This window comes from Rhea americana, unplaced genomic scaffold (assembly GCF_003343005.1).
Source record: "Rhea americana isolate MKP2758 unplaced genomic scaffold, rheAme1 scaffold_129, whole genome shotgun sequence".
Taxonomy (NCBI): domain Eukaryota; kingdom Metazoa; phylum Chordata; class Aves; order Rheiformes; family Rheidae; genus Rhea; species Rhea americana.
Genome location: NW_028185361.1, coordinates 1,567,981 through 1,594,195, shown reverse-complemented (window position 1 = coordinate 1,594,195; position 26,215 = coordinate 1,567,981). Strand labels below are relative to the sequence as shown.

At 37.1% G+C, this 26,215-nt stretch overlaps 1 protein-coding gene across 3 annotated transcripts in view; it reads left to right on the top strand.

Moving 5' to 3' along the window:
- Window positions 1-921: 921 nt before the first annotated feature.
- CNTLN (centlein) overlaps window positions 922-26,215 on the top strand; it is a 201,953-nt gene continuing 176,659 nt past the window's right edge. For all 3 annotated transcript variants that reach the window (XM_085326231.1, XM_085326230.1, XM_085326229.1), the window contains exons 1-2: window positions 922-1,220; window positions 19,928-20,016. In XM_085326231.1, coding sequence (XP_085182357.1) covers window positions 1,125-1,220; window positions 19,928-20,016 — 185 coding nt within the window. In that variant the 5' untranslated portion in view covers window positions 922-1,124. The remainder of the gene's footprint in view (window positions 1,221-19,927; window positions 20,017-26,215) is intronic.

Sequence of the window (26,215 nt, the reverse complement as noted above, 5' to 3'; positions counted from 1 at the left end):
CCTTCTTCATGCATTCTGGGTAAGACTCTAGTCTTTTAATGGGTATGCTGCTTCCTCTGTAGGAAAATCACAAGAAAAAATGGGAAATATACAAAGATTTACTTTAGCAACACAGCTACCACTATTACAAAAACAGGTACTCCACATACTGGATCTTAAATCCAGTACATTTAAGTTAGCAGAACTATCACCAAATTTTCACGTACTTTCTGTAGCAGTTCAAATCTGCCAGGTCATTTTTGGTCATAGATTCTGAAATCCAACTCTGGAATTAAATAATAACCCTAAGTATTCTTCTGGGTAAGAGCCAGTTTGTGTCTTTGTGCATCCTAAAGGTTTTAAAGACCCACTCTAAAACCTATTTTCTCATTCACCTTGCAAGTGTTAGTGTCCAACTCAAAAACAAGCCTGAAAGACATGCTATGTGGTGCTAAATCCAAAACATGCTGGAGACTCGAGGCCCTAGAGCAGAACACGCAGGACCACCTGCATACTACATCCGCAAGTCTCTAATTCCACAAGTTTACAACAGCTCCAGAAAGGCAGAAACCTGCTGGATGCCCAGGCACTCGCACAGCAAAAACCCACAGCTGGCACAGTAGCTGGTACAGTAGCTACACTGCAGCTGCACGGCAAGGAAAGTAAGACTCGAAAGCCCACCCCCGGCAGGTGCACACACCGCCGGCCCTTCCAAGGTGCTAACCTCCGAGAGTGGAAGGCACGCTGCTTTTGCCTCCCCTTCACCGAGACCGAGCACACCGTCAGCTGCGGGTGCGGGCGCTTCCGGGCTGCGCGCCACAGCAACGGCTGCCAACGGCTCTCAACGGCAACGCCGCCACCCGCCGCCCGGCACAGCCCGCGCCGCACAGCGCGCATGCGCGGCCCTGCCTCTCGGGCGGGCGAATTCAAAACTGCCTCTTGCCTCTTCTCTTTGCTCTGGTGGTAGTTGTGTTGACGTCATAGCGCCGCGTCCTTCTTTGCGGTTTCCGGCGCTCGCCCGCGCGGTAAAGGGAGCCGAGGGGGGAAAGTTTTCATTTGTGTGGTTCACAGCACCGTTCCCCTCCGCCTTCCCTCAGGAGCGGGCGGGCCGGCGCTCGCCCGCGGCGCCCACCGCGGTGCTGGCGATGGCGGCGGGGCGCCCGGAGGCGGCGGCGGCAGCGCGGGTGACGGAGCTGGAGGAGGAGCTGCGGGGCCTGGCGGAGGAGCTGAGCCACTGCCAGGTGCGTCCCTAGCGGGGCCGTCCCCTGCCGGCGCGGCGGCCGGGGGAGCGCGGGGCGCCTGGGCCCGGCCCGCCCACCCCGCTCCGCCCAGGCCCCGCGCGGGCCGCGGGTTCTCATCCCGGTTCCGGCGGCCGCTGAGGGCGGGAGGCGGCGGCCGCGGGCCCCCGCCCCCCCCTGCTGCGGCGAGGCGCGGCGGCCGTTACCCGGCCGCTACCGGAGCGCTTGGGTTGCCCTTCGCCCGCGCATTTATTCGCGCGCTTCTCCAAGAAGTCGCGGTTCGCTCGCCGGGCACGGCGTGCGAGGGCGAGGGCGCCGGCCGCTGCGGCCCGGGCCCCGCGGGGACAGCGAGCAGGCCTTACGGAGATGCAGGCCCTGGAGCGGCCTGCGCGGCCGCCGCCCTGGGGCACCTGCGCCGCCCCGGAGGGGGAGGCCGCGCAACAGCGGCACCGCAAAAAAGTTCCCCCTCAGCTAGCTGTCCTCCCGTGCGCCGCCGTCAGACACGCTCTCTTCGTTTCTGTAGCTGGTCGTTCATTGCCTATGTCTGGTCCACAGCACCTTTCACGGAGATATCCCGATGCTGGTAGCCTGAGATCTTGCTGAAGTAGCTTCCTCTGATCCTGGGCCAAACGAGCCTGAAGGATGTGGATGAGAAAGATGACATCTAATTCCCTGGTTGCCCTCGTTCTCCCTTCCTGATAAGCAACGCAGTATTTTCCCATGGGACTTGGCGTGGTTAAATCGGTGAAGACCGTAGCAGGTGCAGGCGTATCTGTGGAGGCAAAATAGTGTCCTCATTAGAAGTAGTAGCTGTTCCTGTTGCTTTCAGGCAGCATCGGTACACCTGACACCCTGCATGAGGTTTGTGTTTTAGGTGGCAAAAACTTGTTGCATAGGAGAAGTAAGAGGAGAGGGAGCCATCAGTAGTAATTCTTCTTTTGAAATACTGAACACTGAATGATGTTGGGATATCTTAAGTGCCTTGTGGGAGAAGTTTAGGAAACTCTCCTTGCAGTGATAATTCAGTGAGTTTCCCTCTCAGCATGCAGACACGAGRTTTGGTGGAGGCAGAAAGAAGACCCTGTACCATGTTTATTTGCTAGCTGAACATAAATTATACATTAGTAAAACCTACTAACATGATATTTTAAAGAGCATTATGAATAATAAAAACTTGGAAGTAAACAGTACAAATTTGAATTTCTAATCACTTTGATAATGTAATTTGATGTACACAAATTGCAGCTAAGTATCTGTTTTCCCTTCTAGGTTCATTCAATTACACATAYGTTCCTACTTGTTTCTTGATGATCCTAGTCCAATCGTATTGAAGTCAACAGCAAGAAAACCTTTTTTTGAAGTGTATTTCTGTTTCAGATTCATGCATATTATCTTACCATTCTTGTATCTTCTTCTTTTAGCAGTTCAAATAGTTTTATGGAAGGGAAGCAAGGGAAAAAGAAAATGAGAGTAGCTTCTATATTTGAATACAGAACCTACATATGATAGAAGTCTCTTCAGCTCTTCAGTTAGAGTCCAATACATGTCTTCCTTGTAGTAACAGCAGACACATGTCTTCAGCACTTTAAGATTCTTACTTTGGAGGAAGGAGGAAGTGAATCAGTAATTTATAAACACAGATTTTTATTTGCAAGCACTGCATATAGTCAGCTACATGTTTAGCATTTTACTAATCCATCAATAAACATAGAAAGACATGTTTAAGAATATATATTTTATTTAAAGAAAGGGGAAATAGATTTTAATCTATAGACTAGATTTTTGAGAGATATCACCTAGAAATGTTAGTTATACAGCTTTTCCAAAGTATGCATTATCTCAAATAATTAACTATTTTTGATATTAGATTTTGAATGTGAACTAAAATAGAGAATATTACCCAAACCTATCTGGTGTAAAACTGAAATCATGAATGGATGAAATTATTCAGGAATGTTTAATCCATTTGAAATTCATATTTCCTATGAAAATCTTGTGCGAAGGCAAGCCACTTAAAACCCTAAGTCTCCATGGGCAAATGTTCATTTTGTATTTTTCTAATCTCTTTTTGGTTGGAAAAGTAACGGCTTTGTTACTGACCAACTAATTTGTTTAGTAGAATTATATTCTATCTGGTATGATTTTCTTAGTGTCATTTGGATATAATATTTTCCTTGGTTTTTGTCTTAACATTTTTAAGTCTTGTTAATCAGTTTCTGTTTTCCTTGTCTTTATTAGGTAGGAGTATTTAACCCACCAATCCATTGACCCTGGTGGGATGCACCCACGGGTACTGAGGGAGATAGCGGATGTTACTRCTAGGCTGCTCTCCATCATCTTTGAAAGGTCCTGGAGAACTGGAGAGGTGCCTGAGGACTAGAAGAAAGCCAGGGTCTCTCCAGTCTTCAAAAAGGGCAAGGAGGAGGACCCAGGCAACTACAGGCTGGTCAGCCTCACCTCCATCCCTGGAAAGGTGATGGAACAGCTCGTCCTGGATGTCATCTCCAGACATCTGGAGGAAAAGAAGGTGATCAGGAGGAGTCAGCATGGATTCACTAAGGGGAAGTCCTGCTTAACCCATCTGAACACCTTTTCTGATGGAATGGCTGTCTGGGTAGATGAGGGGAGAGCAGTGGACGTTGTGTACCTTGACTTCAGCAGGGCTTTTGACACTGTCTCCCAGAACATCCTCATAAGACAAATTCAKGAAATGTGGGCTAGACGAGTGGACAGTGAGGTGGAYTGAGAACTGGCTGAATGGCAGAGCTCACRGGGCTGTGCTCAGTGGCACAGAGTCCAGCTGGAGGCCTGTAGCTAGCAGTGTCCCCCAGGGCGCAGTATTGGGTCYAGTCTTGTCCAACTTGTTCRTCARTGACCTGGATGAAGGGTCAGAGTGCCTCCTCAGCGAGTTGGCTGATGCTACCAAGCTGGGATGAGTGGCTGCTACAGGTGAGGGCTGTTCTGCCATTCAGAGAGACCTGGACAGGCTGGAGAGYTGGGCGGAGAGGAACCTCTTGAGGTTCAACAAGGGCAGGTGCAGGGTCCTGCACCTAGGGAGGAATAATCCCATGGCCCAGTACAAGCTGGGGGCTGACGTTCTGGAGAGCAGCTCTGCAGAGAAGGACGTGGGAGTGCTGGTGGATGACAAGTTGACCATGAGCCAGCGATGTGCCCTCGTGGCCAGGAAGGCCAATGGCATCCTTTGGTGTATTAGGRAGAGTGTTGCCAGCAGGTGGAGGGAGGTGATCCTGCCCCTCTGCTCAGCCCTGGGGAGGCCTCATCTCGAGTACTGTGTCCAGTTGTGGGCTCCCCAGTCCAGGAGAGATACGGAGCTACTGGAGGGAGTCCAGTGTAGGGCTACGAGGATGATCAGAGGGCTGGAGCAYCTGCCCTATGAGGAACAGCTGTGAGAGCTGGGCCTGTTTAGGCTGGGGAAGAGAAGACTGTGGGGGGATCTTATCAGTGTCTACAAATACCTGAAGGGGGGGGGGGTTGACAAYGAGATGGGGCTGGACTCTTTTCAGTGGTGCCCAGTAACAGGACAAGAGGCAATGGGCAGAAATTGAAACATAGGGAGTACCACCTGAATATGAAGAAGAACTTCTTCACTGTGAGAGTGGCAGAGTAGGGGACCAGGTTGCCCAGAGAGKTTRTGGAGTCTCCTTCTCTGGAGATATTCAAAACCTGCCAGAATGCGATCCTGTCTAACATGGTCTAGGTGACCCTGCTGGAGCAGGGGGGGGTGGACTAGATGATCTCCAGACATCCCTTCCAACCTCAACCATTCTGTGAATACTTGTTTCAGAGTCTTGAGCTGGCAGTTTGATTAGGAAATTTATGTCTTATAAAAGATATTACTGAGAAGATGTTAGTCTTTCACCCAACGGTTGGATAAAACTGCCCAAACTTTTTTCTTTTTATCCTGCTCTTCTCAGAGCATTATATTCACAGTTATGTAAAGTGCACTTCTAAAATGTAGTTTCTAACCAAACTAGTTTAACAATTTTACTGATGCTCACAGCATTTTAGAGCTGGAACTGGTTAACCTTTGGATTTTTTTTCCCCCCAAAGGGAAAAAAAAATCTGTTTATAGGAATCAAGACTTCTTTTGGACTCTTGATACATTCTGTAGAACATGCATCTTCTAAATTGCCCTACCATTCTCTTTGGTGGTTCCAAGGAATCTTTGTTTTGGAAGAGAAATGAGTAGAATGTTTAGGGTCATAGAGAACAGACTTCTATGAGACTATGAGTTGAGGAAAATTATTGGAGAAGATAGACTCAGGAGAGGTCAAATAGGGGGTAAGTTTAAAGCAAATAGAGATATTTCTTTACACAGGATGTGTTAGACTAGTGCTATGTGGTGATATGAATGAAAACTTGAGTGCATAGATCCAAAAGGAAGTTTCACAACTTCATGGAAAAGAAACTAATTAGTTCTTTGTAGATATGTAGAAACATATTATTTCAGGACATCTTTAAACAGAAAGTGAAATGCTTATGTGATCCCACAGCCTCTGTTCATATATCCTTTTTATACTCTTTGTCATGTCTGTTCTTACGCCTTCTAGCCATGTGTTTATGGTCACTCTTGGATACTTGGTGAAGTAGACCTTTAGCTTTACTCAATAGGGGCATTGTATTTTCACTGTTCATCCAATCTGGTACTAGGGCCTGGCTAATAAGCTAAAAACCAAGTCCTCTTTCAGCCTGCAAGGAAAATTCTAATATTTCTGGTATCCCAAAGCATAGAGTAGAAAATGGTAGTGTGTAACTTACTCTAGTGCAGAACATCTGTTAGTACTGCCTTGCTTTCTTAGTAGGTCTTTCTGTGATTTAGTTACATATTCTTTGGAGAAACCAAGCCTAGAGAGTACTATTATTTCTCAGTTAAAGTGGTGCTCAAAAATCTTGATTTAGTCCTTCTGGAAATCATGAGACTTAAGCAAATAATACTAAAACTTTCTAGAATTATATACTTTGGAACTCTGCATATGGTGGTGGTGGATACTGAAAATTTTAACTGATTCCAAGGGACACTGAATACATACATGGAAATAGACTTCTATACATCCAACAATGGTCCTGGATTAAAATATCCCAAGTTTCCTTTCGCTTACTCTCACCTCCCTAGGCTATGGCATCATCTTTTTTTTTTTTTTTTTTTTTTTTTTTTTTTTTAGGAAGAGTCCCTAGGTTGGTGCCCTTTTTTTCTCCTTCCTTTCCCTTTTCTTCTCTTACTTTCATTTTTTTTCTTTTTTTTTTTTTTTTTCCCTAAATCTGAATTAGTGACCCTGTTGATATGATTTGGGTTCTTTTTCCTCTTCCTATTTTTTTGTATCTTTAAGGTAACACTTTACTCCGTGTAAATGTGCCTACAGAACCAAATATGATGCTTTTAAAACTTCTTTTTTTCCCCTCTTTTCTAATGGTAAGAATCTCTTGTTAAATGTTGATCTCGGTAGCTCAGGCTTGCAATATTTCACATTGTCTTTAAAATTCTTAACATTGTAGTAACTGGAGTCAGGATAAGTCGGATTTTGGAGCAGGGCCTCTTAAAAGCACAAYCGTTTTGTTTTAGACACAGAAACACATGTCTGAAAAGTGGTGGTGTTGTCTTGTAATTCTTCAAGTGAATTTGTGAAGATGAGATAGCTAAATTAAGAATATAGTGCCAAGCTCCTATATCATCCACAGAGGTGATTTTTATAACATTGAGAAAGTAAGAAATAAATCTGAAGAAGCATATTTGCTTCTGCATTATACTAGTCTTGCAAAATTGTGATTGTTGGTCTAGAGCAGAGCAGTGYATAAGTAATGGCAGGTGCTTAATAAGCAACTTTTCAATATTCCTGTTTCAATTTTACTTGAAATTTTTGAGTAATTGAGTACTCTTCATGGGAACAATTGTAAARGAAACCTGGATCTTTTTGTTCTTTTTTGAGACCTTATTCCAGTTTTATTACTGGTTTGACTTTGGTGAGGTAGGAGGTGAAGATCAAACAGTAAGTTATGACACATCTGCTCTGTTATTTAACTGCTACTTTTTATTTTAGGGTTTTACACTGTTGCCCATTGCTTTAGTATTTTGACTGCTGCCCATGGAGAATCATTAACAACTATGTCCTTATTGCTCCCTGGAGTTTTTGGCTCCGGTGTTTTAAAGATCTAGTGTTTGTTTTTTCCTCTCTCCTTTTCCTTTGCATTTTTTTTTTTTTAATTTTAGGGGCAGAAAGAGGTGTCACCTACACAAATCTAGTTATTTCTAGTGTAGAAATACGCATTGTTTTGGGGAGGGATGGGGTGGAGGAAGGAAGGATTTTCTGTGTCTCTGGAAGCTTCTGTGTTCTGTGACTTGAGTTTCTGAATCAAGAATATTTAGCTTTTGTGCATTTTCTCCTTCATCTTGTATAGCTCTTAGAAAACTGCCTGGTGACTGTGTATTTGAATATTTGGTTTATAGGGTACTTTGGAGTGTTTGTCTTTTGCAATCTGTTTTGTTGAAGCTATTTCATTTGGTGTAAAATATGTGTATGCTTCAAAGCAGAAGGTATGTTATTTGGTGTCTTATCTCAGTCCCTTAACCAAAGGAGTATGAAAGGTTCTCCACAGTATCCTGTGATATGGTGTGAATAGTCTTTAGTACATGGGAGAAATTCCATTTTAGTCCTTGTTTTGAGTATGGCTGAGATTTGGTCTTCTGCATTCCAGTTGAGCCTTACATTGCTAGGAATATGGGAAGGTGGAGGAGGAAAGTGCCTGTCCTCTGTTGTGTTTATGTATGCTGCTGGTAATACTCACAAAGGATTTAGGTAGAAGTAGTTTCACCTCATATTTTGCAACTTAAGATCCATTTCTTTATTTGCTGAAAATACTGATGTGGGTTCAAACGAGGATCTAAAGAATTTACAATTATTTTGTCCATAAACCTAAGAATTGTTTTAACCATTGCATTCATTGCATTTTTGACTTTAAAGGTAATATAACAACTCTACTTAAATAAGGTAGTATTTTTCTATTTGAGGATTTTCTTTCTAACTTTGTGGTTCTGCAAAAACTAAGACTAGGTTGTTTTTTGAAGTCGTGTATACTTTTTTTTGTAGCCAGCTTTTATTAATGTAATGTTCTCTGACTCACATGATTTCCCTGTGAATGATAATTATAAAGCCTACTCCTTGCTGTTTTAGGAATTTGTGGGGGTATATAGCTGTAACTAGGTAACAGGTCTTTCAAGATTGTAGCATTGCATGGTACTCTTTTCTCAGTTTATACACCTGGCTCAGAAGCTACCTGTGGTCTGCATTCTCTAATGTTTTGTTGAAGAAACCATACTACCTTTTATGGCTTTCAAAACGGTGTTAAGAATGCAATTAACAAATAATAATAATAAWAAAATACTTCATTAGTCAAAAAGTTAGGAATTATTTACTAGTCTGTGTACAAGTGGTCTGTTGCAACAGACTTTTGTGTAGAATTTCCACAGTTTGTGTCAGAAATTGATAAATACAAATGAGGAGGAAGTCTTCCTGTGGTTGCTATTACTCTTGCATCTGTTCATTGTTGGGGATCAGAGAAGTTCGTAAGGACGGACTGTGTGCATCCATAAGCATTTTTGGGTAGTAGGTAGATGGGCTGTTAGGTTGCAGTAGGTGACTGGGGCTTCAGCTGCTGCTCTGCATCTTTCATATTCTACATTGCCTGCTTGCCTTGGAAAACCATGTATAGACCTGTTTGGCTCATCATGCATCCTTCCTACACTGTGTCTGCAGAAAAAGAAATCATTTTGTTCTGATGTCTTTGTGGGTCAGGGAGGCATGTAAAGTAGTCTGGAATCAGCAGCACTGATCATAGGTCTGATTGCTAAAACACACTGAAAATTACTCCATTACCTGTGAAAACAAATGTATTATTTCATTCTGCACTAATCTAATAAAGAAACTCATTGAAGATACAATGTATAATACTAGTTTAAAAAAGCTCTTTATTTACTGATAAATATAAAAAATACATCAGATAACAGTACATTTTTAACAATTCATGAGCAGATATGAGTTGCATATAGATTGCATAAACTGCAAGTGCTTTTAAACCAAGATCTGAGAGTTGATATTAATAGTTAAAAAAAAAAAAAGCACAGTTCTTTAGTGATTTGTTTTCATGCCAACCTGTGTTTACTTTTCTAACTTTGTGACCACAGTTGAAATGGTTATGAACCATTTGTGAAAAGTTCACTCAATTTCAGTGGATTAGTTTTTCTGCTAGATAAGTTATTGATAGCCATATGCTGTTTTCTAAAATGGGGCAAAGTGTTTAATGCTCCCATTCATTGAGTACTAATTTCCTTTATTAGTGATTAAGCCAAGATCACRTGTTTACTGGCATGATGGGATGCCAGCTATTTCACTTTTTTATTTTATACTTTTTTTTTTGCCATAAGGAGTTCAAGTCACGTGAGTCTGATTATTACAGGTGCTGTACTAAGGAGGCTGTACCATATACGTGTCAGAGAAATAGCATTGTTCAGTACCTGCATTTGCTTAATCTTTCTGTTTTCTGTTGTTTTTACTTTTGACAAATTTTCGCTAACTAGAAAGAAATTTTGTGTACTTGATCTTTTCTCCTGACAAATTTTGTTTGGAATATTTGAGTAAAATTGTAAATCTGAACTGAGAGTGATACCAGTTAAACATGGGCAAAAATACCTATTTTAAGTATTTACTAATTTTCAGTATTTGTTTGCATGTAATTATTTTAGACTGCCCCTAGGGCGTGAGTGAGAAATTAAAAATTAGTACAGAGATCAGCATAAGTGTAAAGGTACCTTTTATAGAAACAACAAAACATGTTGTTTCTCAATAGAGGAAGTCATCTTTTATATGCAGAGAAGAAGTAGGCTCTTGCTTRTAATTTTTTTGAAATAGTTCAGCTGCACTGAGCTTGCTTCTAGAATTTCTGCATCTACCAAGCTGTACAAAGTTTGGAGAAGAATTGGTGTAGCAGCCCTACTTTTCCATCAAAATACCTTTTGGTCAAGGAGGAAGTACGCAGATTTTAGAGACTTACTTCGAGTAATCTTGTTCTTTTTCTATTAGTGTGTGCTTTTCCAGCTGTTTAAGTTACTGTTATTTAGCTCTTGACCTAGAAGGTAGGCAAATATACTTCTTTGTCCTCAGTTTGAGACACATTTTTGCCAAATCTGGAAAGTATTCAATTTTATTTCAGGCAGAAGCATGATAGAACTAAAGTCCACTTGGTAATTCACTCATGRTAACTCAGGATAAATACACCAAAAGATATGCATATTTTGTTATATTGTTTATAAAATTAAACTACTTGTACATTCTCTTATTCTCAAATGCCTTGAAACTGGCAGGTGCATTGTAACTACATTAACACATATTTGACATAACATATTTGAATGCTAACTTTGAGACGTGTGCTGAAAATTTTAGTTTATTCTGGTCTCTTAGAACTAGAGATTGAAGTCTGAAGCTGTGACTCAGAATTCTAGCACTCTCTGAAAATAATTTTGTAACTTATGAAGCTCATGTCCTATTCTATTCTTGTATCTATCTTTTACAGTTACTACAGTTGATTTTTAGCTCAAGTAGTTTAGGTATTTATGAGTTGAAACAAAAGCTCACAGATAGGTTATCCCAACCTTGAKCTATAAAACAATTAAAACAAGCTCTTATCTCTGGAACCAAACATGTTCCCTTCCCTTATCTTCTCCTTTTTCAGAATAAATCTTACATTAGATAGATGTTAAGTTTTTAATGTCAAGTGCTTGGAAGAAAGCATTTGTGAATATAAAGACTATGCCACTGAATGAAGGCATGTAATGCATTCTGTCTGTGCAATCAGTGTCTGTTGAAAAGAATAAAGGAAGCTTTTTATTATTAGTTGCTCGGTAAGGGAATGCTGTGCTTCATGGCTCCACTGTCTGTCTGATAACTCATCTCTACTAGTTGAATTTATGAACATTTCTATGCAGTCTTAGTCTGATGGTGCTGAATGAATTTTGTGGATGTTACAAAAAGTACAAGCAGAAAGTATTTTATAAGAAAGCCAATGAAGTATTTCTTGTACTTTGATGCTGCATTGATTCAATTATTTGTGATAGTTAGAAATGTATATAAAATTATTTGCTAAAGTGCATTGCTGCATTTTTGTCAGTATTCAGTGATGGGTAAAACTGAGAGTCCTTTACGCTGTAATTACAGATAGTATCTTTTAGCACAAGTCATATGCAGGGCTTTTGCTCGGACTATTATCTTTGTAGAAGCATTGCAGCACAGTAGCTTTGTATTATTTTCATGGTCCCTATTTGCACTGAGCAGAGTTCTGAGTAAAAATGCAATCTCTCTGGTTTATGGAAAACAAATCCTTACAAACTTGTCTTTTTTCTGTTTTTGATTCAGAGACAATTTTTTTTTTTKGTCTAAACTATTGACAGAGACAATATAAGAGGAAATTCTTTAAATGGGAGTAATGGAAGGGAAGATACTATTTTCTAGTACTATAAAAGTAGTAGTTGGTTGCAGCATTAAGGAATTGGAGATAGGGAAAAATATTTATTTGGTGATGGCATCTGTTTTGAAGCTATCAGTTCAGATAGATTTCAGTGATGGTATTAAAAAAAATCTGTCTGGCAATTAGATGCAATGTGTATGAGTGACTCCTGAGAACCTGCAAGTAACCATTGTTGCCTTTAGAGCCTACTAGTAAGGCACTAAGTTTCTTTTCAGGTCTCAAGTAGTCTTATGTTCTAGTGACTTTTTAGATGCTTTTTGAAAGGCTTAGCACATCAAAGATCAGGTTGTGTAATGCATAAAAATATTCTGTAATGTATGGCCACTTAGCAGGACTGGGTCATTTCTAGAAAGAATTCCTTTTGTTTAAGAGTATAGTATGTGACTGGAAAATATGAACACTGCTGCAGTAACATCTAGAGAGTTTGCAGTGGCCACAGAGCAGTGTGTTTTAAAAGCTGCATTGAGATGTCAAGAACAAGTGTGTGTCGCTTAAATGTAAAATTATTACATCAGCTTGWCTGAAGTCTTGAGCCTTTCAGTCAGAAGTACACTAGATAGGATAGGARTCCAAAACAACCCATTCTAAGAAGTTTTTTGAAAGTGTGTCAATGCTTGTATCAGCCATGTTTTTTCATGCTTCTAGGAAATCTTTCTGAAAGCTGATCTGATACTTCCTTAATCCAGTATGTGATTTTGAATCTCTGTATTAATTCTTCCACCCTGTTAGTTATGCACTTTACACTTAGTATTGAAATATTCATTTCATAACAAAATTGTCAGTATTTGATTATTACAGGATTCTTATTAAAAATTACGGTAAACCAATAGCTCCCTCTGTCCTCTAGCAGTTTCAGTCTCTCTTAACGGGGTATCCATTCATTAAAAAATAAAATGATAGTTTGTCTTATGCTGTTATAGCAATCTTTCCTTGTTTTGTTTTTCTTTGTTYTGTTTTCTTCGCCTGAGAAACCTTTCCCCTGTTGCTGATTTCAGAAGATGGCATATTCTTTTAGCCRTTTGTCCTACTGTAGATGCTTTGAGTATGATATAAACACACAGAATCAGTGAGTTTGGAAGAGACCTCTGGAGATCATCTAGTCCAACCTCCCTGCTCAGCAGGGTCACCTAAAGCATRTTAAACCGGATTGCATCCAGGYGGGCCTTGAAGATCTCCAAAGGAGGAGACTCCACAACTTCTCTCGACAACCTGTTCCATTTTATACTTATGACAGTTAACCATGCATTGCAATAAATACAATGAAATATCAGAAAGAATCCTCATTTCAAAAMTGTAGATAATTGAGAGACTTTTAAGTATGAATTCACTCTAAATGAGGACATATTTCTGTTTATCCTTGTTCTCAATAGAATATGTGGTAGAAGGTTAGATGGAACATAAGCCTTCCTATAAGTTTAATACTCAGTGTCTCATGAATATACAGCTGCTATGAGGTAGAAAAGATAGCTTATGTTTTGTCATTCTCAGAGCTATCTTAAAAGCTTTTTCTGTAGGAATTTAAGATCGTTACTTTATCAAGCAGAATTAGTTGTCTTCCAAGRTAGAGTAACTGAAAAATGTTGATACTAGGGTGACTTTTCAGTTTACAGCAGACAAACAGCTCTATGCAATTTTGATAAAGTTTTACATGCTCTTGATATGAAATATCTAGAGCAGTATGTGTGCTTGCTTCTTCCTCCCAAGAGGAGAAGCAATTGATTGAGCTGAACTGAGAATATTTATCTTTCTGTGGTATTCTGTGTTTTGTGACTTAAGCTAATCTTTAATACGCTTATGACTTCAGTTACAAGCAAATACCTATGCTGTGACTGCATATGCCATATAGATTTTGCCATTAATTCATTTCATGTTTGTCACTGGTTCTGAACTTGTTACTAGTAAAAAATCAATGAGAAGAATCCAGTTTGCTTTCTTGAAAGCAGGATCAAGRCATTCCTTTATGTCTATGACTCAATATGATGAGGAAGTACAATTGTTTTCATTGCAGACTGAAGGAAACTTCTACTTTTCAGGGCATACCAGAAGCAGTCTTTTTTTTATGTGGAGCTCTCAAGTTCCAAAATGTAAACTTAGTCACAAATGGAGCATCATCTTCATCCGACAGAAAGTATTGTAGATTATTTTGGTCTTAATGAGTAATTTTCAGTAACTTTCAAATGACATCTGTATTCTGCCTTGTATATGTAAGTTCTCAGCTGCTCAAGGTAAACTCTCACTGACCTCTTGAGCCGTGAGCATACATTTGAGTATGCTGAATGTTCCTTAGGTACRTTGAAGATTGATATATCCCAGGCCTTGACAGCTGTAGTGGTTTTTCTGTGCCAACTTCAGATAGGCTACACAGCCCTGTTTCAGAAGAAATTCTTAGGCTCCCAAGACCATTCAGTGAGCAGCCTTACCAAGTTCATTAATTGTGCCAAAAGCTTAGAAAGGCTATTTAAAATTCTTTTTGTCGTAAAACTGTAATAATCRTTGGCTGATATTGATACTTCCATTATACCAAATACATAAATACTTATACACTTACATTAAACAATTTGAGCCATCAAATGTTAAATATTAAATGTTGGGAGTGTTAAAGTAAGCCACATTTAATGATAACTTCTATCACTCTTTGACTAGTGTTTTATTAAAATTGTCATAATGAGAAATTTTGTACTTCTATTTATCTTGGTGATAAATACTTCATGTAGTGAAGTAGATTTTTATCACAGACTTTTTTTTTGTTACAGGGAACATGTAGTTGATGGTGCTTCTAAGTAATTTTTATTCTTTTGGCTTTCAGAGTAGGCAGGAGTCATGTTTTGTGTGCATTTAGAAAAATACAAATGTGTGGTGAAAGGCATTTGTTGATTAAGATTAGAATATTTGAAGTATTTAAAATATTGCTGTATAGTTCTGTGTATGACATTCATAGTTTGTCATAGTACTTTCAAGTAACAATTCCTGCCATACAAAATAAATAGCATTCATTGAAATTGTGGTGTTTCTCAGTTCCTGAAATTCATGTGATTCTAATTTATTCTCAGATCACTCCAAAGGGATTTCTGGTTTTGTTTTTTAAATGGGACACTAATTAGCAGTTTCTATTTAGCTGTTTCTTTCTGGTGCATTTTGTGCACCCTATTCACATCTAACATTCCTCACTGCAAGCTTTTTTATATTTGTTTGTTTTTCGGCTTTTTTAAAGCTAGAGTGGCTTCTTTGTCCCTACTTCATCTATCATTCTTTCAGCACAGGCAGAAGTCTTGCAGAACTTATTTATGTTAGATTTAGCAATTCCAGTGATAAGAGTAAAACTTAAGGTTGATTATGTGGATGACTTCCTTGGACAACTCTGAAGGTGGTGTGATTGTGAAATAGTTGTAGGTGCTYGGAGAGTAATCTGAATTGTTTCTTTAATAAAGAAAATCATATTCATTCATGCATATCTGTGTTTTCAATGAGAAGAACAGCTGAACATTCATATTCTTGAAACTCCATAATTTGCATATTACCCCAGGTTCAGTTCTGGGGAGGTTTGACAAAGTTTTGGTAAGAGTAACGTTGCCAGACACTCAATACRTATTGGATACTTAACAGAAATAACAGGAAGGTTGAGAGCATTTCCTTGCTGGAAACAGGAAGCATTTTCCTCTAAGATGGCACATGGAGAAACTGGCTCATTGTTCTGTATGTATTCTGTACATATTACTTTGTTTCTTAGGAACAAATTGGCATATGATTGTAGTTTCTTCCTTCCCCTTATCCCCTTTTTCTTAATYGAGGAATCACGCATCTGAAAGTTACACACTCGTGTGTCATCATGTGAMGCCTTCTGCTATTCCCTAGCCTGGAGTTGGGAGCCTGTAGGAATCTCAGAATCACAGAATGGTTGAGGTTGGAAGGGACCTCTGAAAGGGACCATCTAGTCCAGCCGCCTGTCTAGAGCATGTTAGACAGGATCTCATCCAGGCAGTTTTTTAATATCTCCAGAGAAGGAGACTCCACAACCTTGCTGGGCAACCTGGTCTCCTGCTATGTTACTCTCACAGTAAATAAGTTCTTCCTTATATTCTGGTGGAGCTTCCTGTGGTTCAGTTTCTGCCCATTGCCTGTTGTCCTGAGGAACCTCCAGCACGAGACACAGCCTCCAATGCAGGCAGTCTCCGATGCCTGGAGTGAGTCTCATATTTGATATATTTCTTGGAGTCATGCAGAAGCTTAAGTGTCTCAGGTCTTTTAAAAAAATAAACAGAGTACTTGCAAGCTATTTCTAGGTTGTGATATGCAGGACAGTAAAGGGAAAAGCTAAGTATACTCGTACATAAATCCAAATCTTTAAACAAATAAAACTATACTGAACAAAACTCATGATCTGATAAATCAACTTCAGAAATTGTTTGATTCAAGATTTATGAGCATTTGTAGGTAGACTAGTGTACCATTGGCAGTTTACTTGTTATATTTGGACTTCTCTGTACTTCTGTTACTTCATGACACTTAGTACTTATTTGCTAGTGGTTTTTAAATAGTTCAGTGCAAAAACATAGTGAATTATGTTTTAAAGGTGTAAAAAATGTTCAAGGGCTTTTATTAATTTAGCTCCCTCTCCATATTGCTTATTATCTCAGCGATTTGAATTAAAAAAATATTTTGAAGTTATAATTGGATATAGTTTATTATGTATTCCGGTTTATCCCTTCATTATGATTCCAAGATTTCTTAAATTTATATTTAAGGTGATGCTATTTAGAGGTTTAAGACCTGCTGTCTTTCCTAGATTCCTCATAAGTAATTGGAAAGAAATTACATTTCCATTGTTGTTGTTTAGTGTGGTTTTCATTTGCCCTCTTTTTTTTTCTTTGCTTGTTTCTTGCAGCAAACACAAGGTATTTTTATATGTTAAAATAGAGACTCCTTCTTTGCATATTATAAGCCTACAAGAGATTTTGAAATATGATTGTATTTTTCATTCTGTTTCTACCTGAGAACAATCATTAGTTCATGCAGGATTCAGTCTTCATAGACTGATTTTTTCAAATGGTGTGATAAGGCATTTTTAGGGGATGTGCACCTGCCTGTATTTCTAGAATTCTGAGCTCACATGAAAAATACATACTTTTTTTTTTTCCTAGTTCTTCAGGCTAGACAGCTAGAAGTCTAAGAGCTTAAATGGTTTAAGGTGATAGCACTCAGTGAGAAATTGTACCTCTTTTTCTTCTTTTGTTAGGTTGCATTGCTACTTTTCTAGCCTGAATTTAGTAACTTAATTAACATGATGCTTACTTTTTGTTTTTTTAACTTCAGTTCTACCTGAGAGGATTTATTAATAACTGAACAAAAACTTGGATATTGATTTGAAATCGCTTGAGTTCTTATGTTTGTGTGGCTTACTTTTGAAGCTACCTTTCTACAAAAAATGAATGCTATCTTGGACCATRATGCACCATCATCCCATTAGTTCATCTTGGATATATTTTTTTGTTGCGTATGTCTAGGTCACTTAGGATTTGGAAATCAGCCATTGCATTGTTAACCCAATTTGGGTAGAGACAGGTGAATTCTCTTTCATAAAAGCTTTTAAAACTAGTTTGTGCTCCATGTCTTTATATRTGAAGTTATTCTTAAATATTTGTTTTTGAAATATTTATTTGAAATACTAGAAATGAAGTTTCCATGTCAACATTTTTGAAGTTTTGTATGTCCTATAAAAAGTTGGATGAAAATTCTCTGGTTTGCTAGAAAACAAAATAATTCTGGTGTGTGTTCTTTTGTTCAGTTTGCATAAACTGATAATAGAATTGGATTATAAGATCTTTGTGGCCAGAGTCTTTATTTTATTTAGTTATTAACACTATGGGAAACTTGGTCTGAATCATTAGAGGTATGCAGTCTCAATAGTGAATGGACCTTTTTGGCTTCACAGTGAAATACTGTTAAGGCATCAAGTTCCCATGAAGATTTCTTTCCTACTTGATTGCAGAAGTTGATGAATTTAAAGGTGTAAGTAAACATAAAACCAGAAATGGCAAGAAAGTCATTCTTAAAAACGTAGAAGTGAAAACATCCTTCCTTTCTCACTTGCTCAGCGTTTTCTTTTAGGTTTTCTCGTAAGTCCATCATTGTCCTAATTTTCTGCACAATTTTAAGATACTAAGGACCTTGATTTCTAATTTTGTAGAGATATAACAGAACTCTTCCAGAAGTCTTTCAGGCTTTCCTCATAACTTAYGGAGAAAAAAGTTACAACCATTTTTCCTGTTTCCAACTTCACCATATTTGAAGTTCTTTAAATCTATAATTCTGATACAGTATTTTTATTTGGCTGGTATGCTGTTGATCTGAATTAAATAAATTAGTTTAGACATGAAAAAGGTGGTTATGATCCTGTCTTCAACTGAGTTTTGTGTACAGAGATTTTAGTCTTGATAGTTTCATAGTGACAACTGCCATTATAACTATTTGTAACTCTATCTTCATTTTTCTTGAGGAGAAAAAAGAGTTAAAATATTTGATACTGTGTGAATCTTGAAAAACTTCCTCTCCCTTTAGAGAGATTTTGTAAGGAGGAAGCCCTGTGCTAACTGGTTGGTCTTGTAGTTCATGTCAAAGATAGTAGTTGTCTTTTTCTGAAGAAAATGGAAACATTAAGGTGGACTGGAACTAATATTGCTTTTAACATTCAAATTGCTTCCTAGAAGGCAAAACTGATCAGGCAAAAATGGAAAGAAGGGATTGGCTCTAATTTGATGCTTGTGTGGCTAAATTGTTGCATTGACTTGTGAGATTTGTTGAACTTGCAGTTCTGTAGGCTGCTTTTAGCAGCTTCTAGTCATGGCCTCACAGTACTGTGTCAAAAGAAACAATCCTTTCTCATTTGTAAAAGATAGGATAGGAGAAATTAAGTGAGAAATGTATGACCACGTTGGACATTAAACAATGGAGGTATGATACTGAGGACTGACAAAAAGCTGTGTAAAAGAGACTGTGTTGTCTATCTAGCCAACTTTAATGAGATTCCAGTTAACGAGGAGCTAATGATATCTATGGTATCTTAGCAAATTGTGAGGTTCCAGGAGTTCAGGAGAAAAAGGAGGCTGGGCAATTGATAGCTATAGTGTGATTTTTCCTTTTAGATCATCTGCATGATAACATATATTGTCCTATTATATCTGATATTAAGATTAAAAACTAGTAACAGGTACAGTAGTCTCTAATGATATTTTTACCTATTAACTAGTCCTAACTGTCAATACAATATCTTTTGGTTTATTAATTTACATTCTGATGTTAGACTGTGTTTAGCAGATTTGATCTCAGAGCAGTCCATGGATTATGTCCACATGCTTTGTTATGATTCTGTCTTCCTTTTTTGCTGATTTTTGTGTAATGTATAGATTCTGTTTTTTTGTTTGTAATATAACAGCATCTATGTTAGGGCTTTCAGTAACATGACTGTTGGTTTAGAAATACTCCAGTGCAAAATATTTACTTCTATATACTAGAAAAGCCTTTAGTTTATATTTAACTTTCACAAACTTTCTTATGTATATTTTTAAAGAACATTGTTTTCTTGCTTTTATTTAAGAATCTTTTCCAAAGCTTTCATATGATACAAGTTAGCTGGGCACATGTACTTGAAGACTGATTTACTGTCTACCTTATCAAATGCAGCTCTTCAATTTTACTTTAAAAATTCAAGTATTTAATTTTTCTCTATTTTTCTTTAATTTTGAAGAACTTTTTTTTTTTTTTTTTTTTTTTTTCTTAGTGGAGAGAACTGCTGGCCAAGCTTAATTTTGAAGCATGTATTTCCAATTCATTGTTCATTACCAGGAATAATACCATGCTGCTAGAAGTACCAACAGTTGGTACACAACAGCAAAAGGCAGCCTTGTGTATAATGCTGACTCTGCTGCCTTGTATCATGTTGCATACCCTTAATGTTGGTTGTTGGTCTTTGTCTTTCTTCTAAAATTCCATGTAGTTAAAACTTCTCAATCAAGAGAATTGTATTCCATGTTTTTAATTACAAGCAAGTAACCTGTTGGGGTTCTCACTAAAATCGAGGGTTTTTTTTTGCCCTTTCCCTCCCTCCCCCCAAATACTTTTCTTGTGAACATGCGTACTGTAACATATGTATAGTGTTTTTTGTCTTTGTTCTCATTTTTAAGGCTGATAAAGAATTTGTATGGTCTTTGTGGAAACGTCTTCAAGTGTCAAATCCAGATATTACAAAAGCTGTCAGCCTGATTGTGGAAAGGTGAGTAATTTTTAATTTATAAAAATGCATTTTTWAAAAAATAATATTACAGAAATTTCATTGTTAAGTTTTTGTGAGGAATAGCTAGATGTAAGCTTTGTACATTGTACCTGTTACAAGTTTCCTTTTCTGGTGTAAGTTGAAATGTGCTTTAGAATCTGTTTTCACTGAGGTTGTTATGCTGGCATTGAATTCAGTTCTTCAAACAAATTGTAAGCATACTGCATATTCTGATTCTTCTACTGAAAAAGCAAAAGGAGGTAAMTGAAAATTTCTGGTATCTTAGGAAGTTAAATAACAGTTACGTTTTTCAATTGTGTATATTTACTCTAAAAGTCAAAGCCTCAGACTTTGTAAGATAAAAGCTGACTATGCAGTTTAAATTTAATTCCTCAGAGGATATTAATAATGATTTCCTCATGGCACTTATCCATTAGCATCTGATTACTATAAGTATTAATTAATCATCAGATGTCATTGATAGTTTTTGAATGTTAATATTTACATATAACTTTTTTCTTTTTTTAGGCAAAGGGCAAAAAAGTGAGTAAGTGGATAAGGTAGCTGTCATAGGACTTAATCACTTGATTATATCTCTTAGATTACCCTGTTTTTGGTTTTGTTTTGTTTTTGCTTTAAAGAAAAATAAATGTAGTTTTGCTTTTGAAAACTGTCAAGATTAGTTGTGAAGCTTGTCATAGAAGTAGAAGGGATTCTAGTTCTTTTGGGGTTCCGTTTATTGCTTTAATCTCAAGACTTTTTTTGGTATTTGTTCACAGTTTTTCTTTCTTGACTTGATTTAGTTAACATTCTTCAACTTTCAAAAATAGAGCATTAATTCTTTAGCTTGGAGTGCATTTTCTGTAGTGTTGTCCCATTTTCTGCATTGCATAAAGCAATGAAAATTTTGTTAAAAAAATAATAGGATATGATCATGTAATTTAAAGCTTATATTCTAAAGCATCTATATCCAGTGGAAGAAATAGATGCTGCAAGCATGCGAAGCTCCTGCTAAAACAGCAGTTACCTGAGAATTCAGATGCAGGCACCAGTGATGGTATCAAATAACTTCCGACTCTGTAGCAAGATGTTCACCTACAGAGGGAGTATTTGGACAGTGTTRTATGTACTGCTTTGACACTGCTTGCAAGTTATGGTTTGGAAGCAGGTTTTTTTTAAAAAAAAAAAAAAGTGAAAAATCTAGGACAACGTACTTCATTTGTGTTGAAACAGACTTGTTTCATGATGAAATTTGTTTATATTTTCATGAGGACGGTGGTGGTCATACCAGTTTTCCTTCTCTAAACATCAAAAAGTTCAAATAAATATAAGTATGTGTATATACATACATATTTTTCCATATCTGTATAAAATTAAATATATTTCTGTATATATATTCTCAAACTGCTTTACCTTAAACTCATTCATACATTTAGTGGAACAATGGAAAGTTTTAGCTCACTCACATGTAGTTTAACAAATTAAAAACAGTATTTTAATGGGTACTGAATAGACCAAGCAATATTTCTTTTAATTGGTGTTGCATATAAAAATCAGGATCTTAATACAGTCACTCACAGAGATGTTAGAAAGCACATTTGAAAAAAATATATAATAAGTTATCTTGGGCTTATATGATCTTGGGTGATTTTATGCCTGTATAAGATATAGTGTGTCTTCATTATTTGTTTATCCTACTTCATAACTAGCCTTTTTATTATATTTGATTGTTTTCCTTTGCTTTAAGGTAGGTTGTACTTAATTTAGAACAGAAATTATTATTGTATATGCATTATTCTGATAGTTGCAGTGAACTTCCATGTTGAAATGGGGGTTTTAGATGCCACCTTAATTGCACAAAAGGATGATAGCGAACTGAATTTTTTTTTGTTAATGTGCTGGGAAATATTTGTGATATTCTTTTGCTATAGAGTTATACCTACCTTATCTATTTAGAAAAAATTTCAATTCTATATGAWGTTAAAGATTAGCATAATTTGTGTGTTTGTATGGCCTTTATGTAGACAGGCTGGTGGTTGGTACTGTTAYGCAGAAGCACGACGATATATTTATATTCCGGTGCTTGTCCAATTTTTTATGTACTCCCTTCTTCCTTTAGAAGAATACTGGTGCTTTGGAAAGCTTGGATGAATTCAGGGCTATATATCTATATCATACCTTTCTCAGAGTTACAGAATTAAGAAAGAACAGATCGCTTCCATAACGTCTCTTTAGGCACTGTCATTATCCCAAAGAATTCTGGAATAGGTTTGGATAAAACCCATTCAGTATACATGAACTTTATTAATCACAGCTTTGAGTTTGCTTTGATTTTGACAGATAGAGCAATTAGTGCTATAGTATTATTAGTGTATTGGCTCTAACATTAGTGTATAAATAGAGGGATTTTTCCCTTTAATTGATGTAGCTTCATTTCTTTTGCTTGAGAAGGATCTAATTACCTCCTTGGAAATAATTTCTAGGCCAACTTTATCTATAAATGCTCTTTTTTGCACCTCCAAATTACAGCTCTCTGTTTTCTCTCTTAACTTTTCCAGCTATAGCTTTCTGTTATCGTTTCCTAAACTGCTCATTCCTTCAACTTTCTACACTCTCCTCATTCTGGAAATTTTTTTTGTCCTATTCGCTGCTTTATAACACAAAATAAGTTATGGTACCAGCACAGAATCAATATACCTCAGTTCAGATATGTTAATAAGATTATCTGAAAGTTTACTACCTGGGCATTGCTACTGGCCAGAAAATTGTACATCTGGTAATGTCCTGGGCTTTGATCTACCAAAAACRTGTAGACTTAAAGAATTACAACATGAGATGACTAAGAAACATTTGAAAGCAAAATGATTCCTGAAATGGGTCATTCAGCAGGTAGTATGTGTGGTGCTCACAAGTGTTTCTGTACTCTACATAGTGGTCCCAGCCAAAAGCTGCAAATTGAAAATTTACACTTAAAGAAATCTAAAAAAAAATCTTAAGTCTCCTCTAAGACTTTCCCTCGTGATCTATCTTAGTGACTGTTGACCCAGTCCTATCCAAGCKGATAAGGTTTTGCAGCTTGCCTCAGCTTACTAGGAAGTTTTTAAATGGATACAAACAGGATGAAATAGATGTGAATCTTCCGTTATTTCTTTTGGACTATGTGACATAGATAGTTCAGCTTTTTGCATAGTGTAATTTTCACTGTGTTTTTGCTACAATAAATTTCCATAACTAACTAACTTTCAGTGCTCCCTGAGTTATCTGTCTTCATTATAGTTTATCTGAGATCGTAGGGCAGCTACTCACTAGAACATAACAGAATCTACAAAAGAATAGGTGTTCCGTATGCTGTGTCATATAGATAGTGAACCTATCAATATTATCAAGCATATAGTGGGAGAAATTAAAAGGGCAGTAGTCATACAGTTAGGTAACTTACATTTTTAACATTAGACATGATTATTTATAGTACCTCCYCTCCCCCCGAGTATTACAGAAAAATGTAAAAGGTGTAATTTCAGGTGGGATGGTGGTGTGAAATTAACAACGGGTTTCTGTTATTTGTCTGCTATTTTGAAATGCTTTCATGGTCCCAAAATAGAAGTTCACCTGCCCTAAAATTGTAAAAAAAAATTAACTGGGCCTTTTTATGGCTGTTCTGTTAGTTCCAATAATACACCAATGATATTTTACTTTTCAGCAGTCTTTGCAGTTCTTGCTGGTAACTGTAACTGTATTTCCATTTTAATATTCAGATATAAACAAAAAATTATCTTTACTGTGCAAATGAGAAATGCCTTTGGGATATATAAAGCCTCCAGGTATTTTCAAACAAGCCACTGTAAAAGTATATCTCATGTTAGTATACTTTCAAGCTACTTTAAATACTATTGATCTCAGTATTATGTAAAGAGCATGCTGTTTCTAGTTCACTGAAGCCTTTTGAAACGCTCATTTTTCTTGATGATGAATTAAAGKTGCTTTCTAGGACCGTTTATAGGTAAATTCATGTAAAAACTCAAATGGATTTGGGGTTCAGATTAGATTATCAAAGATATTGAAATCTTTATGTAAACTTTGAGAGCTTCCCTAAGACTTTTCTAATACCTGAAATCTTGAAAGGATCAGCTGATTCTGACTTCTACTTTAGGGCATCCAGCTGACTTGCTTTCTTATGAAAGGGAAATGCAATTGAATCCAGTAGTGATCAAACTGTAGCAGTGATAAAACACTTGGTAGATGGGAATTGTGTTATTCTAGATTATACTCTTGCAAACACATACACATGGCAGATTTGCCTTAAATATGTTTTCCATGCCTAAAATCCAATTGTGTTTCTGTCCTGCAAGACTTGGCTCACTCTAGTGTGAGCGGGGCTCTGAATGCTGGTGCCAACATTAATACAGATTTGGTTCTTATTCCTAGGGAGTTATTTCTATCTAAGGTTGTMTAAATGGAAGAAAATTAGGCTGAAGAGCAAGTGATCAGAAATAATTGAAGAATTATTGAAATGGTAATCACAGAAGCTTACTATGCTGCAGTTTGCTGCATCCTTGTATTTGTGTTGTGCGTAGCAGATTGTGAAACAAATATTAAACATCAAGTTGTCATATATTCCTCAGTGAATAAAGATAAGGACGTACAAAAAATGACATATTTCCTACGCAAAAGGATTAGTGAATGCTCGGTAGGTATGAACAATATAGATTTAAAAAATATATAGATACAGAAAAATAAAGAGCTGCAACTTACATCTTTCGAAGGAATGATAAATARATTCCAGCAGCTTTTTATAGCTTTTAATTTTATTCTTGTCCAAATTAGTGGAAAGCAGAATGACAAGAGAACTAGAAAGTAAACAAGAGTTAAAACATTTATAAGGTCCGTTACTATTTTGTCACCGTGAATTTAAAATAAAGTGGACTCCCTAGTTATTACCACTCGATAAAGTGGACAGAATGATAGAGCATAAGGATATAACCTTTCTATCTAAGGTCAAATAACTGTGATTGTCTACAGCTGATGAAAGTTTAATATCCTGTTTCATTAAAAATTCTCAGAACATTGAACATAAGTCAACATTCCATGGAGAAGAAAGTATTATGCAGCTTGCATGTGTGCATATCTGCATATCGGAGCACAAAATATTGACATGATAATTGCAGTCAAGCCTGATTGAACAGTGGCCTCTGGGAATTCAGCTGGTGTTGTACCAACTGGATGGCTGCTCAGGACACAGTTTGAAATGCAAGGTGCAAGTTAGCACTTTATTCAGCACAGGCAGGCATCATTTAAAAATCCTTTGGGGAAACCCTGGTGATGTGCAGATGTTAAAACAGTCTGTTCTGAAGTGCTGATATTTTGAACCCTGTAAGAGGCTTGTATATTTTAGATGAAAAATGTTAGCAAAATTATTGAAGAAAAATGTTGCTTATTTTCTGTACAATGCTGTAAAGCTATGTATAGCATTGTATGTATATTGTTTACAATAAGAGAGCTCAAGTCATCTAGTGAATGAAATCAATTAACTTAAAAATGCAAGAAAATTTAGTTTTCTATAATGATGCTTTTCAGTTCTGATATATATAGTAGAATAGATAGCAAACACAGCTCTAAATAAATTGATATATAAGGAAATAARAATTTTATGATTTTTCTGTACTTAAATCGTTCTTTTAAAGAAGCTAAAGTAGGCTTATGCAGTTTCACTGTAGAAAATTACTTCTGTCTTAAAGTGTGATATTTATTTAAATATTTAAATTTATTTAATGCCAATTTAAATTTTTTTGCTCTATCTGTCTAAATATTTYAAAAGCACTATTTGTAAGTATTAAAAGTTAAAGGGAGAATTGATAATTATGTGTGTCAATTTAAAAATGCATTGTAGCACATTTTTTTTTCACCTCTAAGATCTGAGGTGAAATTAAACTACCTTACTGAATCAAAATTTTTTTGCTTTTGGTTTTCCTCTCCCGTCCTTAATAGGAGCACAGAAACGTGGTGAAGTTTCCAGCTGAAAAAGTAAGGCTTAAGCTCTGTTTTGCTAACCACAGACTGTGCAAGCAGAGATACGTCTGCACACTATGATATTGGTGCCATATTTACAGTAATGAGAGTGTCTTTATAAAACTTCACTCTATGTATGAGTGATTCATTTTCTATTTAGTAACAAGAGTGAATGTATGCACTTGTCAGGTCT